The sequence below is a fragment of the Canis aureus genome, chromosome 10 (assembly GCF_053574225.1).
Source record: "Canis aureus isolate CA01 chromosome 10, VMU_Caureus_v.1.0, whole genome shotgun sequence".
NCBI lineage: Eukaryota > Metazoa > Chordata > Mammalia > Carnivora > Canidae > Canis > Canis aureus.
The window spans coordinates 27,835,938-27,854,215 of record NC_135620.1 but is presented as its reverse complement, the minus strand read 5'-3'; the positions used below and the strand labels follow the sequence as shown (position 1 = coordinate 27,854,215).

Here is an 18,278-nt window from a genome sequence, read left to right as displayed (position 1 = left end):
ACTACTCCGGTACTACATGTGATAGCAGATAACTGACCCACACACATACCCTGAGTCCTTTGCTTCCCTGTTTATTTTTTTTTTTTTTTTTTTTTTTTTTTGCTTCCCTGTTTAAAACTCTGAGATCATGAACCATCCTTCAAATTATCCATTTTTTATATTTTCTGACTTTCAAGCTTAGGTACGGATTTTTAAATGTGCCCCATATTTTCACTCTGACTTATCAACGGCTTTTTCCATTTGATTTAACTAAGCCTCTAATCGCAATTTTCTGAGGTAGACTGCATATGATCAAAACATGGCTATGGCTTAAAGAAATTCAATATGCTTCACTAATTTCACAATATGGTAGAAAAAAGATAAACACACTAAGGCGTTCATCTTCACCCTAGGAATTCCATCATGACTCACGATTATACTCACTTACACAGGCTTATATGTGAATACGATGTATGACAAATGAATAAATGAGAACGTACTAACATCTTTCCCTGAAGAGCATTAAAGAGACAAAAATCACTAGTGAGAACTAGTTTGTATTGTTCTCTTTCCTTTAAAATAATTTTATATAAATTTTATTTAACGTACTCCTTTTCTGTGACAGTAAATATTAGGTACAAGGTCTAAATTACAGTAACTCTAAGCATTAAATAACTGGAATGGCAGAAGTATTAGGGAAAGAAAAAGGAAGGTAATGACGAGAGATAAAAATCAACAAGTGCAGTAACATCTACAGAAAAAAAAGGTTTTAAAGGACTGGTGTTTAAACACAAACCTTAAAAATTCAAAATCACTACTCAGTCTGCCTAATATAGCTCTAGTTGGTAATTACCTCTTTTGACATTCTATATGGTTCATGAAAAAAACTACCAACTATAAATATTTTCAGCATTCCCTTCTGCCCAAAATTAGATAGACGCCTACAGGTGATAATGAAATTTTAGGGATACTGAACGTCATTATCCTTAGGACATGGATGCTGAAGTATTTAGAATTGAAGCAACACAATGTCTGCAACTTACAACCAAATGTTCAATGGAAAAAGAGGTTATGTATATCTGTATACAAATACACCATTCATGTGTACACACAAATGTGCACATGTATCTAAGTGTTAACTGGTGAATCTAGATAAAGAATAGATGGGGGTAGCCTGGGTGGCTCAGCAGATTAGCGCCACCTTCAGCCCAGGGCATGTTCCTCGAAATCCGAGATGGAGCCCCCCACATCGAGCTCCCCGCATGCAGCCTACTTCTCCCTCTGCCTGTGTCTCTGCCTCTGTCTCTCATGAATAAATAAATAAAATCTTCAAAAAAAAAAAAAAAAAGTAGATGGGTATACATTGTAGGGTTTTTACAAGTTTAAAATTTTTCAGTATAAAAAGCTAGGAAGAAAGGGGAACATAGAAAGCCCCTTTTTCATACAATCCTTGAAAATTTTGCCCCATCCTAAACAATCAAGGAATGAAGAGCATATTTGCCACTTTTAGTTAAAACATGGCAGATTCAGCATTTGTTACAGAAAACTCTCACTTCAAAGAAAAGTTCTGATACTCACATTGCCCATGTATTCTGAGAGCAGGTCCTGCAGGGCCTGACGGACAGCATTACACTCTGCCACAATTCTCTCACGCCGGTCATCACGTGTGCAAGACGAGTCAGCCATGAGGGCGGCCCCACTAATGATACTTTCTAGACGTTCCTCCAAGGAAGGTCTAAAGCGCTCCTCGCTGAAGCTCAAGGGGTCCACAATGATTTGTTTCTGCAGAGAAAATGTTATTGAATCTTAGGGTTAATCTCTGTCCCCTCCATTACTAAAGAAGGTGACCATAGTGTTGATAAGGAATATCAAGATTTAATACGAAAATTCCAATGCCTAAAAAGAAAGTTATACATCTTGGTAGACGACAGCTGCACAATTTTGCCTATGGTAGATCACTTCTCAAAGAAGGCACTGGAAGTAGTATTATCCACCTGAATGGGGCCTCGGTAAGATATATCACATATGCCAACACAAATACGTCAGCATAAAAATAATGTTCACTCTACTGAATCTGAACATCTCATGTCAGCCTATACAGTAGGAGTAAAGTTACCACATGAGAATTGCAAGGAAAAGAAGTTAGTTCTCTTTTCTACATACAGAGTATAAAAATGACATTAGCAGAACTGTTTCACAGCAAAAAAAAAACCACAACACTGATTTCTATCCTTTAAGTTTCAGAACAGAATGCATTTAATCATTTCTAATCTATTTTCCTCATCTTACACATCTCATCATGCTTTTAAAACAATGCAGTCTCATATTTATCCTGTTATATCTAAATTAGGGGCTCTCTTCACTTAAAGACTTCCAGGTGAACTTTAAGAGATGATGGCAATCCATCCCAAAAAAGCCATTCTGTGAGATATGACTGCCCCAGTAAGAATAAATCCTTGCTGTCTTCTCTTCACTCCCCTGATTTCACTTAAATCCAGCTTTACCAGTGATGAGTGAGGTCAGGTCACAAGCAAGCTTCAGGTACAAGGTCAAACATCAATACCCCCGGGACAGCCTCGCTTCAATTTTTCCATTTAATACAATTTATCCTCACACTGGCAAATGTCTGTGCAAATACTTTGCCTTCAATTTTTCTTTATACGGACTATTCTTACTGATTTCAAATACCAACTTTTTTCTTTAAAAAGAGCTTGCCCTTTTCCATTAAGTATACATTTTTTCTTTCCATTCCCAACAACCCTCAGTTTCAAAACTGAACATTCAATGCTTTCAGTTCATGATTAACCTACATTTTAGCTGACCATTTTTCTTACCAGATTAAGTTATTACAAGAATTCTCTGCTCAAAATTCAATCTACAATGCCTTCTGACCAATAGGACTGAGGAATGAATGGTCATAGAATCCTAAAACAATCATTGAGCTCCAATGGGCCTGTAATCGTTTTGTCCAACCCCCTCATTTTATGAAGTCTCACTCTAGCCCCAAGAGGTTAAGTAGTCTCTGACAGTTACTACTTAAGTTTAGGGCAAAATATAATACTAAATGCCTTCAAAGAGGCCAATACCTAAGACTGCCAAATTTGAGGTGAGGTGGGTAAAAGTGTCAATACATCTTAAAATGCAGCATATGAGTTTACTATAAAGTCATTTAAGGTTTAAGGCTTCAGGGTAAAAAGTCAGTTCTAACATCAGAGTCCATAGAATTAACATTATCTTTATGATTTATGAAGTCTTAAATCAGTCATGTATATCTGCAATGATCACCCTTTACCCAAGCCAAAGTAAAGGGTGAGACGAAAGAAGAAAAGATAAAGCAAAGGAAAACTGTTAAAAACAAAATGCACTCCATTATATAGATTCTCTGCTTCAAAGCATCCCTACTTATGAAAAGACGCTGGCCACGTGGAAGGCAATTTTCTCTTATGTCAACCCCCACCACCCCCCAAAAAAAGAGTAACCCAACAGTTGGTATAAAAGAAAACAAAATTAAAAAAAGAAATCTTAAATTGCTGCCATCTACTGGAAGCCATGAGGCACTGTGGGTAGAAGTTTTTAAAAAAAATAGAAAATAAAAAAATAAAAAATAAAAAACCACCAAGAAAATTAAGATTAGAGTTGATATATAGCAGAGTATACAGAGAACATATATACAGAACAGATCCAGGGCATCAGCTATAAAAGATAATTATATGAAATTATGCTGAGAGTACTTTATGCCCAAATTTGCTTCTACCTGATTAAATTTTATATATTACTACAATTTAATCATTGAGAATTACATCTAGGCAGACAAGTAAGATTAACATGACAATACTTCTGTCATCATCACTTAAAACGTCTGGGAAAAACCCACTAGACTGTGAGCTCCTGGAGGACAGTCTCTCCATGCACTCTGCCTCTATCTCCCAAAGCTTTACATTTGCCAAAAGGTTAAAATCTTGGGTGAAATGAACTAAACTCATATTCTCAACAGATAAAGACCCCACGGGAAACATAATTTTCATAAAGGAATTCAGAAGTTCAACAGAAAAGAAAAACAAAAAGAGGGAAAAAAAGATGTTGTAAGCCAAATCAACATCAAGTAGACTGATGATTTCTAAAATTTCTTTTTGACATACAAATTGCCTCAAATCTAAGTAGGAAATGAATTTTCTTAAGAAACCATGATCACATTTCCCTAGAAATCTCTTAACTTTGGGCGATGGTCAAGAACCTGAAGTTTCCTCCCAAGTATAACTTACATCAAAATTATTGAGCGCATATGCCAGTTCTCCTCCTCCTCCACCCGGGTGCTGGGAAGCATCATCTGATGCAGTGGCTTGGGCTGCATTAGAAATGCCTGTGACCGCTTGCTGCAGCTGCTTATATATCAGGTCTCTGTTAGCCTTATAGGCTGCAACATCAGGGTGCTGTAGGCACGCCTGGGATGCAGTATAGAGGATTGGAACGTTTTTCTGCAAGATTCCTCTGGCTGCAGCCATCTGATCACGATGGCCCACATCTTTCAGTTCCTATAAAACAAGTAATCATAAAAACATTTGTCAGTAAATGCTGAAAAGTGAGAAATGCTACTAATTAGATACAATAGTTTCATCAAGAGTCTAGCTTCATAACAAAGGAGGTAGCACGGGTTATTAGGTAAGAGTTCAAACATGACCAAACCACACAGATCTGAATTTGAATCTCCAGCTCTACTTTTCCCTGGCTATTGTGATCTTATTTAAAAATCCTCCTACTCAAGGAAGCATCTGATTGGCTCAGTGTAGAGCATGTGACTTTTGATCTCTGGGTTTTTAAGTTTGAGCCCCATGTTGGATGTAGAAATTACTTAAAAATTTTAAAAATCTCTAAAAAATAAAATAAAACCCCCATACTTGGTTTCACCTTCTATAAAATAGGAGCAAAAATATAGTTCCCTAATTGTCCTGAGGATCAAATGGGATAATGCATCTAGCATTAAAGCACCTAGCACAGCACTAACTAAAAAGTAAAACTTAAAACTGAGTAACACCTTCAGCACAACTAATCCAACCAATTCCAACCAAATTAGAAAAATCATTCAGAGACTATTTAAACGAAGGAAGATTTAGTTTGAGTATTTCTCTTTTACTAAATTGTAAAAGTTCACTCTAAGAGTTTTGTGAAACTTGGTCTGGGATACCACAGATGTACATGAACTATACAAATCAGCCAAGTGAGGATATAGCAGGCTATTCTCTCAAGTACACAACTCTGTCCCCCTCCTTCCCTCCCATTTCCTCATCCCAAAGATGGCCTTAGGACATGCATCATTAAGCCATAAAGCTGAGGCTCAGGTGTTCCATGACTTTTATCCAAAAGTTTTTATTTCATCTGTAATACTCTATATACATGTGGTCTTAAGTGAAACTGTCCTTTCTCAATTTTCTCTACCCTATAATTATAATCCACAGTTTAAAAAATTTGAAGTTCCTGGCATGATTTCCAATACTTTGTAGGCTGAATGGATACACTAAATGACAAATAAGTGATACCAAAATAAGTGACAAGCAAGATAGGAAGAGGATATTTCTGGTACCATTGTTACTGAAAGTGTTCAGAATGGGGGGAGAAACATTTGTCTTTAGTAAATGTGGATTACCACCACAAAAGAAAAATAGAAGTAACAATCCTAACTGACCACCAGATCAGCTCTATTTTATGTGTGAACACAGAATTTCAATGTTAATTGCACCAACTAAATCCTACATTACAAATTTAAATGTCTTTTAAAAGAGTGTTATATGTGTAAACAGTAAGAAAAAATTAAGAAAGGCCAAAGTCAATAACTCAATTTGAAGTCTGACTTAGCCATTTAAGGGCTCATCTTTTTTAGATGAGTTCCTAATTAAGCATTAGAGACACCTAAGTGGCTTCTTTTTCTTCTGATCCTTCATCTCACGATATATTTTAGGTTTGCATCTTCATTCAAACCTTGTAGAATATGACAGCTTACTTTTCCTCCTAGAATTCTTTTCTCATTTGGAATCTGAATTTGCAAATAATAGCTCAGAGTACTCCAAATGCCCTGTAGCACAGTACATTAGGCTAAATATTCAGAAACAGGACCCTGTGGATTTAAAAAATCAGCGATTATTTCCAGACTCAAGCTATGACAGGGGGCCAAGGATAACCATTACGTTTAAACAGATGCTGCATCTGTTCTGTGTGGCATATTCTAAATGTCTCGCCCTCACCACCACCTCAGGGCCTTAAAGTCTTCTAGGAAGGCATTTGCCTCTAAGTACTTGTATTGTCCTCTGTTTAATAAAATGCTTTGCAATTAGCTCTGGAATTCTTCCCTAGGTATTTATAACCTAGATCAGTATAGTCTCTTATAAAGGTTACCAAAGAAACCTCTGGTCACCTGAAGTTAGTAAGTGCCACAATTACTACTCAACACTTGACTTTCCCAAAGCCACTGCCTGCCCTGGTGTATGAGAACTTCTACCTTTCTACAGACTACACTAGGTAAAAAAATATGCAGAAACAGGAACCCATGGATTTAGAGAATTGATGATCATCTCAAGACTCAAGGTGTGACCTAACCATTATGTTTAAGCAGCTAGTATACACAAGCATGTGGCATTTTCTACGCTTTACCCACACAAAACTTATGACAGATAGACTATTTACCAAATTGGGGAGGGGGGAATGTATTTTAATCTATGGTGAAAATGACAACTAAATATCATCATTTGGGCAGCCCCGGTGGCTCAGCGGCTTCACACCACCTCCAGCCCAGGGCGTAATCCTGGAAACCTGGGATCGAGTCCCACATCGGGCTCCCTACATGGAGCCTGCTTCTCACTCTACCTATGCCTCTGCCTTTCTCTCTCTCTCTCTCTCTGTGTCTCTCATGATTAAATAAATAAAATCTTTTTTAAAAATTAATTTAAAAAAAATAAATATAATTTGTCCTAACTGCTAACATGTTCTGCTTTCTCTAAGAACCATGTTTGCCATGATACAAAGAAACTAGATTTTGTTAAGATAGGAAAATGGACACTATCACAAGACAGCACTATTTACTATCTATATAGTGGTGATAAGTAATCTGTATTGGTGAAAAAAATGAGCTGAGGAATTTAATAGATTACTTACGAAACTAGAGCCCCTTAATCTACCTTAACCTTCATGATTCCCAAACTTTATCAATCCAATTATGTTTTAGGGCAGCCGGGGTGGCTCAGGAGTTTAGCGCCGCCTTCCGCCCAGGTCGTGGTCCTGGAGACCTGGGATCGAGTCCCAGGTCAGGCTCCCTGCATGGTGCCTGCTTCTCCCTCTGCCCGTGTCTCTACCACCGCCCCCTGTCTCTCATGAATAAATAAATGAAATTTTTTAGAAATAAATAAATAAATACATAAATAAAATCCAATTATGTTTTAAGCAGGTTCAGGAACAAACTGAAAACAAAGAAATGACTGCTTTCTACATGCTTTTGGAACTAACCATAACAGGCAGTAAACAAGAAACAAAAGCTAAGTTCTAAATAATCTATAGCACTCTCTCTACCCAAGAGCTAGAAAGTCAAGTAAAAGTTTCCTCTCCTTTCCTTCTTAACAATATAAAATCGTAGCCATACACGCATGTGATCAGATATCTTATCTTGGATTTAAACAATCATACTTAAAAAGAAATGGCCTGCTTGGGTGATGCAGTTTGTTAACTACTGACTCTTGGTTTCAGATCAGGTGGTGATCTCAGGATTGTAAAATCAAGCCCTGAGTCAGGCTCCACACTCAGCACAGAGTCTGCTTGAGATTCTCTTTCCTTCTCCCTTGGCTACTCCTACTCATGCTTTCTCAAACAAATAAATATATCTTGGGGTGGGGGTTGGGGGGGGCATAGGCAAAACCATCCAGGCCTGATTATTTACACTTAAAACACATGACTAGGGCCCTGGGTGGCTCAGTTGGTTCAGAGTCTGCCTTTGGCTTAGGTCATGATCTTGGAGTCCTGGGATGGAGCCCCGCATAAGGCTCCCCACTCTGTATGTACCTGCTTCTGCCTTTCCCTCTGTCTGCAGCTCCCCCTTGCTTTTTGTGCACATGCTCACACTCTCTCTGTCAAATAAATAAAATCTTTTTAAAAACACACACACGGGATCCCTGGGTGGCGCAGCGGTTTGGCGCCTGCCTTTGGCCCAGGGCGCGATCCTGGAGACCCGGGATCGAATCCCACGTCGGACTCCCGGTGCATGGAGCCTGCTTCTCTCTCTGCCTGTGTCTCTGCCTCTCTCTCTCTCTCTCTCTCTGAGTGTGACTATCGTAAGTAAAAAATAAATAAATTAAAAAAAAATAAAAACACACACATTACTATCCATTACGACTATGTCTGTTCAGGTTTTAAGAAAAAGAAATCATGAAAGCCAGAGTTCATAGACTAGGTAAGAAGCATTATATTTTTAGCAAATATCTCAACAAGCTCTATGTACCTGAGTGGGTGGAATGTAAACATCAAAGTATTCCATCTCTAGCAGGCTGAAGAGACAGAGTTGACTGCAAAGGCAGTCCTCACAGCAACTAGGGTCAATGCCTCTGCCATTTATTTTACCCTTACGGGAAGAGACCCCAGAGCCTAATGGAAACTCAACACTTCTAGAGAGCAAATTATACTCCAGCCCAAAAAAATAACAGATTAGGACCAAACTTAGAATCCCATTCCAGGATGGATCTGCAGTAGAGAAAAGTGTCTTATTCGCTTTTCATTAAATATTTAGTGAACACTACCACATCTGGGCAATGATCTAGGCACTAGGAATTATAACAGCAATTTAAACAGACAAAAATCTGCCCTGCCCCTGGGGCCAGACAGCCTGGGTTTGTTTGTTTAAGATTTTATTTATATGAGAGAGAGAGAGAGAGAGAGAGAAGCAGAGAGAGAAGCAGGCTCCATGCAGGGAGCCAAATGTGGGACTCGATCCCGGGACTCCAGGATCACGCCCTAGGCCAAAGGCAGGCGCTCAACCGCTGAGCCACCCAGGTGTCTCCAGCCTGGGTTTAAAACCTGGCTCCACCTGACTACATTAATGACCTTGCCAAATTATTTAACCTCCCTGTGCTACAGTTCTTTCATCTATAAAAATGATCAATTTTAGTATCTACTTTATATTACTTTGTGAAGATTAAATGAGTCTGTATTAACAAAGAGTTTATAACAGTTTTTAGCACATAGAAAACACCTTTTTAGAGTTATTCATTATTATTTTCAGCAACATCCTTATTACCACCACCAGACCATGCCCCAGAAAAACCTTAAGGAGAAACAGATAAAATTTCAAAGAGCCTAAAGATCTTATGAGGGTTAGCATTTCCTCAATGGGTGCTTACTGCTTAAATGATACAAGGGCAGCTAAAGAAGCCAGTATAGGGGCACCGGGGTGGCTCAGTTGGTTAAGTGGTTGCCTGTGGCTCAGGTCATAATTCCAGGGTCCTGGGATGAAACCCCACGTCAGGCTCCACACTCAGCAGGTTGTCTGCTTCCCTCTCTCCCTCTTCCCCCCTGCTCATGCTCTGTCACTCTCTTAAATAAATAAAATCTTTTAAAAATAATAAAAATAAAGAAGCCAGTATATACATCACACCCAAATATCGCTCTTTAGTAAATACTCCTTTTTTGGACTATGGGCTGTCTGCAAAGGTAAGAGTCTCCATAAGAAGGTAAATTATTACATACAATGCCTGAGGAAAGAAGAAAAAGTAAAAGGCAAAAACAGTCTAAAGGACTAAGCACACAGCAGTACAGGAATCCTGCCAGAAAACACACTGTGAAAAAATGTTACAATTACTGAAGGAGACCAGTGGGCAATATCCAAAAGGGAGAATGAAGTTTCCACCAGGCTGGGATCTTAGGGTAAAATGATTAGGCAGACATTTAATTCCCAAAGAAAGCATTACTTTACAGGAATACACACCAAGACCCACAACCTACAAAAGAGCATTATATGATCAGGAGGCACAAAGGAGCCCACAGCCAGCCAACTCAGACTCTACTGCAGAGGGTTAAGGCCAAAGGTTTAAGAATTAGGCCCAAGGAAAACTATAAATGACCAGGATATACTATAAAAACAAGACAACTATGCTATAAGGGTATGGGGAAAGTACAGGGAACCCACGAGGCTGTTAAGACACTTAGGCCTGATGAGACAGGGAGGCAGCAGTCACCAGAATCCAGGGAGCAAGGTGTGTGGAGAATATCCCCTGACAGGAGCTATGACTTTTAGCCACCCAGATCAACAAGCAAGATGGGAACCAGGGGAATGAATCCCAGGCCTTGCTCTTCTATCTCCTCTGATCCCTACTGATGCTCCCATTGGCCAAACCCAATCAGGACCTTGAGGGCAAAGGAGCCCTGGATATAGTCCAGACAAATTAGGTTTCTGGGGCAGAGAACTGGATGAACAAGGGTGACAAAGAGATATGGAGGGATAAATATAAGAATACCCAGCATGTTAAGTAATAACTTCAAGATTTTAATTACATCTTATTTCAGAAATACATGAAATTCACTGTTGGTTATGGTTTTTCTTTTTTTTTTTTAAGTACATCAGGGATTATGTTCAAGGAACTCTTCATATATTTTGGCATACAGAATAAAAAAGACAGGCAAGTAATACTTTTCAGTAAGCTTTTCCAAAAGTCTCAACTATCATTGTGTTCTATCTCAAGAACATCATCAATTTACTTATTCTACCATTTTTGCAAAGACAGCCAATATCTTATCAGTGCAAATGTTCTCATTTTCCTCAAATAATAAGCTTCAAAAACCAAAATCATACTAGGTTTTAAGACAGTAGGACTATTCATCAAACTTTATTTTTTAAATACATATTTACTTTACGTATTCAAATGAGAATTTAGGTCAAAAACATCAAGTAAAATAAACTGTGAACATAATCGGGCCAGTGTGCTATATTTACAGAATTATCATACTATTAAACAAGTTCTTAGAACCGATCAGGCCCAGTAAAAAGAAAAAAACTTGCAATTTATGTGATGAAAACAGAAGCCAATGCAGGGATAAGTGATAAAAACACACTAAGCCTGCAAGAACTAAATTACTCAGGCAACACATCAAATCTAGCTATATTATCATGTGTAATATTAAGTAATAGAAATGTAAAACCAGGATCTCATATGTGCAGATCCTGTCTGCTCACAACCTAACCTTAAAATATAGTCAATAACCTTATTAAGTACTTTACATATATTATTTAATCTTCTCAATCCTGTAGGGTAAAGTTTTTCCACTACTTCAATATAACTAAATGAAAGTTACTAAGAAGACTCCAAAGCTGAGGACTGCAGACACTGGACATGTACAGTACTGACTTCTTTTTCCTTATGCCTGTCAGAGCTCTTGTCGGGGGTCCCTCTCTGTCCTCTCACTAATGATTAGTACAGAATGAGTATGTTACACAATTTAGATTTAGGGCAAATCTGTTATGGGCTTCTAGATCATTTGCTTCTAAAAAAAGATATATGAAGAAATGGTTCTTTTTTTCTTGCTGGACACAGCCTAGAGTTTCTATTAACATCCAGTACTAGGCACGCTGAACACAGCAACTGGAAAATGTCAAATACCTGGATCCTTGATAATACCACACAAAACATTTCATCTTAACCCCTTCAAAGTCACATCTAATTCGAACTTCTAATTAGTGAGAAAATAAATCTCCCACTGTTCAAGCAGTTTTGGAGCTGGGTTTTCTGTGAACTGTAGCATGAAATATCCTTACTGATAGAGGTATCAGTGAACAAGAATAGATCTTTTCAAGGCTTTATGAAGAAGTATGAGCTTGATCAGAACTACGGAAGTTCTGGGCGCCTGGGTGGCTCAGTCAGTTAAGCATCTGCCTTGGCTCAGGTCATGCATGATCCCAGGGTTCTGGGATTGGGGTTCCGCATGGAGCCCCGCTCGCCCCCCCTCCAATCAGGCTCCCAGGTCAGTGGAGAGCCTGTTTGTCCCTCTGCCCTTCCCCATTGCCTGTGCGTGCGAGCGCACTCTCTCCCTTTCAAATAAATAAACAGAATCTTTTTAAAAATTAAAAATAAAAGACCTATGGAAGTTTTAATAAACTGGATGGTGACAAGTGCATCTCCCCTACAGCGCACACCACATCCAACAGAATGGGCACAAAGACGACTTCAAAGCACCCTAGGTGCCAAAATGCCAAAGGGTTAGCAAAGCTTGGAAAAATGAGAACAATGATCCACATGCCACACAACACAAATTCGTAATACTATGGAAACTACTAAGGATGCTTAAAAGGGTCACCTGGGTGGCTCAGAGGTTAAGTGTCTGCCTTTGGCTCAGGTCGTGATCCTGGGGTCCTGAGATAGAGTCCTGCATCAGGCTCCCTCTGCCTCTCTCTCTCGGTCTCTCATGAATAAATGAACAAATCAAATCTGGGGATCCCTGGGTGGCTCAGCGGTTTGGCACCTGCCTTCGGCCCAAGGCATGACCCTGGAGTCCCAGGATCGAGTCCCACATCAGGCTTCCTGCATGGAGCCTGCTTCTTCACTCTGCCTGTATCTCTGCCCCTCTCTCTCTCTCTGTCTCCAAATAAATAAATCTAAAATAAAATCTAAAATAAAATAAATAAAAAATAAAGTAAAATAAAATCTTTTTTAAAAAGATGCTTAATAAGAAATACTTAAAAAGTGGCCAAATATGGGGAGAAGGGATGGGGTTAGTTTCTGATATGCAAGTAATTCTAATAATTTTCAACTGGCTTAAGGTTTTTAAAAATCTGAATGTAACTCTACCACCAACTCAAATTAATCCTTGAAAGCACATAACAAAGACCTTATCTATCACCTCTCTAGACACAATTGCAAATTGCCAAGGTATTTAAAGTAAAATTTCCATGAGAATTAAAACAGGGGTATAACACGAATGAAACTTAATTACAGTTTTATTAACAATACAATACTAAAAGGATACTTCATAAATTATATGTTTCAATAGAATTATACTGGCAGAGGGAGGTACTGTTACCTTCAGAAAACTTAAAATCGATTTTTCCTACCAGATAATAATATAAACAACCTTAATATATGCCCCAAATCATGATTGTACCTGTTGTCTTTTGGCTGCCATAATGTTCAGCTTATCCACTTCAGGTTTTAGGGCTTTATACTGTATTCCTAAGTCTTGTTCAGTGCCAGCATTCCTCAGTTTCAAGATACCTTCTTCCACCTATAAAACATACCCCTAAATAAGAAAAATTCTAAACAATACAAATCTGTGTCTAAAAAAACATCTATACTATTTTATTCTTTTTAACAGCTACTCAGATAGCAATCTAAACTTTTTCTTCAGTTTTCAAGGCCCTCAAATATTTGATCACCTCCTACATGGGAACATTATATTGACTTCTATCTAAAATGTTACAATTTAACATATCTTGGCTTCTTAACTCTGGAACAAGGAAATGCTTAATCACTAGTGCAGAAGGCGAGTCAAAACAGTACCTTTGCTATAAGTTCTTCATTAAAATCAAGGCTGCATAAGCTGATAGCAAGTCTAAGGTGTACTTAGAGGGGAACAGAAAATGGAAACTAAAGGAAAACATTCCTGGTCCACTTAGGTAAACCAAGTTCAAAACCAAAACAAACTCTAAGGAATGCTGAATTAACTATGGCCAGCAGCAGCCTCACTGTGATGGAAAGAACAAAATTACAGAGACAGGCCTGTACTTACAACTTTCAGCTGAACAAGTAATTTGTAGACATCTGCCATGTCAGCCAAAATAAGCAGCCGGGTAACAGCAGAGAGCAAAGCTCGAGCTGCCCGAACCATGTTGCCACGCTTCACAGAAGAACAGGGATCATCTGCAAACTCTCCGGCTGCAGTCTTCATCAAATCACCTGTTTTACAGCATAAAAAAAACAAACTCATCAGTAATGAACTAAATAAGTGGTCTTCGTCAAAAATAATAATTCAAACTTTGTATAGTTCATGCACAGAATTTAATTTAAGGGCTCTCATTTTTATTGTGTTTTCTTTTGTTTGTTTTACAGGTCACTAAGAAAAGCACTCTCATATACTGCTGGTGAAAACAGTATCTGGAAAGTGATTTGGTGATATATATAAAGAGACTTAAAAACACTCCTTTCAAAAAAGAGCTTTAAGCCTCCAAGGGGGGGGGGGGGGTGGCTCCTAAGGGGGGAAAAGATTTCTGTGGGGGGGAAAAATGGATCTAATGTGATCTACCCTCACATCCACAAAATGATACAGAAATACAGCAACCAATAGGTAGGACCTCCACACTTCATTAACTACCTCAAGAAAGGCTTACTGGCATATGAAAAGACAAAGCTGAATCAATGACTAATTCATTTTCCTCATAGTAAGACAATGACAACAGCTCAAATGCTCAACAATAACTATCTAGTTAAGTAAATTATGTAATATCCTACAATTGACTATTATGCAAATATTAGACTATATATGAAAAAATGTTAAAATTTATGATGAAACTGGGCAGCCCTGGTGGTGCAGCGGTTTAGCGCCGCCTACAGCCCAGGGTGTGATCCTGGAGAACGGGGATAAAGGGATCGAGTCCCACGTCAGGCTCCCTGCATGGAGCCTGCTTCTCCCTCCCCCTGTGTGGTCTTTGCCTCTCTCTGTCTCTCTCTCATGAATAAATAAATAAAATCTTTAAAAAAATTATGATGAAACTGTAAGCATAAAGAAAACAAAAAAAATCTGAGTAATGTGTTTAAAAAAAAAAAAAAAGAAGACAGGAATCCAAAGGCAAATAGCAGTTCTACTAGGTTACAATCTCCTTACATTATTCTGTATTTACAAAACTATTTTCCATAATGAATATGTATTATATCCATAATTTTAAAAGTTACACCAAAAACATATACATTTTCCTATAGTTATTAGGAATATGAGGTTATATTATACAATCCTAAATTCAACAATACTAAGAATTTATTTATAACGCTTCTTAGACACTTGTAAAATAACTTACTTTTTGTTTTTTTTTAAGATTTATTTATTTATTTATGATAGATGGGGGGGGGGGGGGGGGGGCAGAGACACAGGCTACATGCCAGGAGCCCGATGTGGGCCTCGATCCCGGAGCTCCAGGATCGCACCCTGGGCCAAAGGCAGGCGCTAAACCATCGAGCCACCCAGGGATCCCACCTTACACTTTTTGTCATTCATTTCTATTAATAATCATTTCGAGTGCCTACTGGCCCTCTTTTCTTATAGCAAAAAATGGAGGGCCAGAACTGTGATGCAGCAGTTACACAGTATACAGTTATACAGTACCTATATGATGACTACATTTGGGTTCCTGGAAAAATAATTACTCCCTCCCTTGGCTGAATGTGTCCACTCAAGATTAAAGCCTAAAGGCCGGAAAAAAAAAAAAAAAAAAAAAAAAAAAGCCTAAAGGCCGGGATCCCTGGGTGGCGCAGCGGTTTGGCGCCTGCCTTTGGCCCAGGGTGCGATCCTGGAGACCTGGGATCGAATCCCACGTCGGGCTCCCGGTGCATGGAGCCTGCTTCTCCCTCTGCCTGTGTCTCTGCCTCTCTCTCTCTCTGTGTGTGACTATCATAAATAATTAAATAAAAATTTTTAAAAAATAAAGCCTAAAGGCCACTCAGTTCTTCCACTAAAATTAAAAAAAAAAAAAACTCTCCCAAGAAGCCTAGTGACTTCTGAACAGTCCTACCAGATCTCTCCTAGCTATCAAATTTAGCTGCAGAATTTGAGCTTAGGGGGGAAAAGGTTGAATTCAGTCTCAAATTCATGTACTAATTGGGCTCAGAAGCTCCATATAGTATTAAGAGTAAAGATTTAAAAAAAAAGAGTAAAGATAATTTCTACCTATGTCAAGTCAGATTTAACTCACAATGAAGAATTTCAGAGTTAAAACATTTTCCTAGACCTAAGATACAGACATAGAAAGAGGGGATCCCTGGGTGGCGCAGCGGTTTAGCGCCTGCCTTTGGCCCAGGGCGCGATCCTGGAGCCCCGGGATCAAATCCCATGTCGGGCTCCTGGTGCATGGAGCCTGCTTCTCCCTCTGCCTATGTCTCTGCCTCTTTCTCTCTCTCTCTCTCTCTCTCTCTCTCTCTATGTGACTATCATAAATAAATAAAAATTTTAAAAAATTAAAAAAAATAAATAAATAAACAGACATAGAAAGATAAAGACAGGGCAGCCCTGGTGGCTCAGCGGGTTTAGCACCACCTCCAGCCCAGGGCCTGATCCCAGGGACTTGGGATCGAGTCCCACGTCGGGCTCCCTGTATGGAGCCTGCTTCTTCCTCTACCTGTGTCTCTGCCTCTCTCTCTGTCTGTGTCTCTATGAATAAATAAATAAAAAGTTTAAAAAAAAAAAAAGAAAGATAAAGACATATGGCAATGATTATATGGATACATAACACTGAAAATATTATTGTATGATGCTTAAAAAGACCAAACTCATTTATTCATATATTTATTGCACCCATTGGTATCAAAGTCTGAATTAGGTGTCAGTGATACAGCACACAGGACACAGCCCATGTCCTCATGGAACTGTAAAGGTGGGGGCAGAAGACAGATAAGCAATTAAAGCCTGATTAAGGCAAACATCTCAGGGCACCTGGGTGCTTCAGTGGTTGAGCGTCTGCCTTCCACTCCAGTTTTGATCCCAGGGTTCTGGAGTCCCGCATCAGGCTCCCTGCAGGGAGCCTGCTTCTCCCTCTGCCTGTGCCTCTGCCTCTCTCTGTCTCTTCTTGTGAATAAATAAAATCTTTAAAAATAAAAGTTAAAATTAGGGATCCCTGGGTGGCGCAGCGGTTTGGCGGCTGCCTTTGGCCCAGGGCACAATCCTGGAGACCCTGAATCAAATCCCATGTCAGGCTCCCGGTGCATGGAGCCTGCTTCTCCCTCTGCCTATGTCTCTGCGCCTCTCTCTCTCTCTCTCTGTGTGTGTGTGTGTGTGACTATTATAAATTAAAATTTAAAAAAAAAAAAGTTAAAATTAAAAAATAAATAAATCTACTGCTAGGGATACATAGCTGAACAGGACTATCTCTGCTTTCAAGTAGTTTATAATCCAGAAAAAGAACATGATCATACAGAAATTATGTGGCATTTTAATGCACAGGCTATAAGAAAGACATGAAAGTACAGAGTTTCAAAGGAGAAAGCACTAACAACCACCCTGAGGAAGAAGTGAAATGCCAGCAACAGTTTTTATGGGAAACATGGTACTCTGAAACAGGCTATGCTCTCAAAGGATGGGAAGGATTTCTGGCAGTAATATTAAGGAAGTTAGCATCTCAAGCAAAAGGAACAGCAACATAATATCCAACATTTATTATATATCCACTCTACATATTTTATTTAGTCCTATAAATCACCCCAAAAGTCGGTGGTATTAGCCCATCTATACCAATGAGACAACTAAACCTTAGAAAGGCTAGCTAACTTAATCACACTATCAGGTAAGACACTAAGTGGAAGAGCCAGGATTTGTAATGCCAATGTTTATGCTGTTAGAACCACTTATCAAGTCGAGATACATAATAATAAGGCATATTTGGAGGCGGAACCCTCCAGTCTAACTGGGATGTGAAGGACATGTATAGAAAAAGAAGATGGGGATGGAAAAGCCATGGACAAAAAGTACAAAGAATTCCTGAGCCAAAGAGGGAAGTAAAAGTCACAGATACACAGGATTAACCCAACAAAAGCACATAAAATAAATCTGACCACACAGATGGGTCAGAAGCCAAAGTGAGAGCCCAGGAAAGAATAGTAATAGATTATAAAGATAGGCGTCAAATGATTTAACAACCTTTCATAATAAAGAGTGAAGAAAAAGCAAGCATCAAAGGTGACTTAAAGGTTTCAAGCTAGGGTTGTAGTTAGAGAAAAGGGCAAGAGCACCGTATGAAGATTTAAAAGGGGAGGGGGTAAAAGGTAGCCCCTCAGACTGTGAAATTAGGAGTAGAGGACAAAGACTTCCTTTTCTGAAAAAAGAAACAAAGAGAACCAAGGTGACAAAAAAAATCAAATGCATACATACAGATCAAAAGAAAAGAACTGAGATTCCAGAAATATAGTCAATGAATTTTCAACAAGGCTGCCAAGACCATTCAATAGGAAAAAAACAGTCTTTCAAACAAACAGTACTGGGACAATGGATTTCCACACGCAAAAGAATGAACTTGGACCTCTACCTCACACCATATAGTTTCAAAGCAGATCTAAACTTAAATTTAAGAGCTACAATTATTA

General features: G+C 38.8%; 1 protein-coding gene across 2 annotated transcripts in view; it reads right to left on the bottom strand.

The window, feature by feature from the left end:
- The window catches only part of CTNNA1 (catenin alpha 1), a 186,105-nt gene that overhangs the window by 110,510 nt on the left and 57,317 nt on the right, over positions 1-18,278 (bottom strand). For both annotated transcript variants that reach the window (XM_077911874.1, XM_077911873.1), the window contains exons 4-7: positions 13,726-13,892; positions 13,102-13,221; positions 4,242-4,511; positions 1,558-1,761 (exon numbers count right to left, since the gene is read on the bottom strand). In XM_077911874.1, coding sequence (XP_077768000.1) covers positions 1,558-1,761; positions 4,242-4,511; positions 13,102-13,221; positions 13,726-13,892 — 761 coding nt within the window. The remainder of the gene's footprint in view (positions 1-1,557; positions 1,762-4,241; positions 4,512-13,101; positions 13,222-13,725; positions 13,893-18,278) is intronic.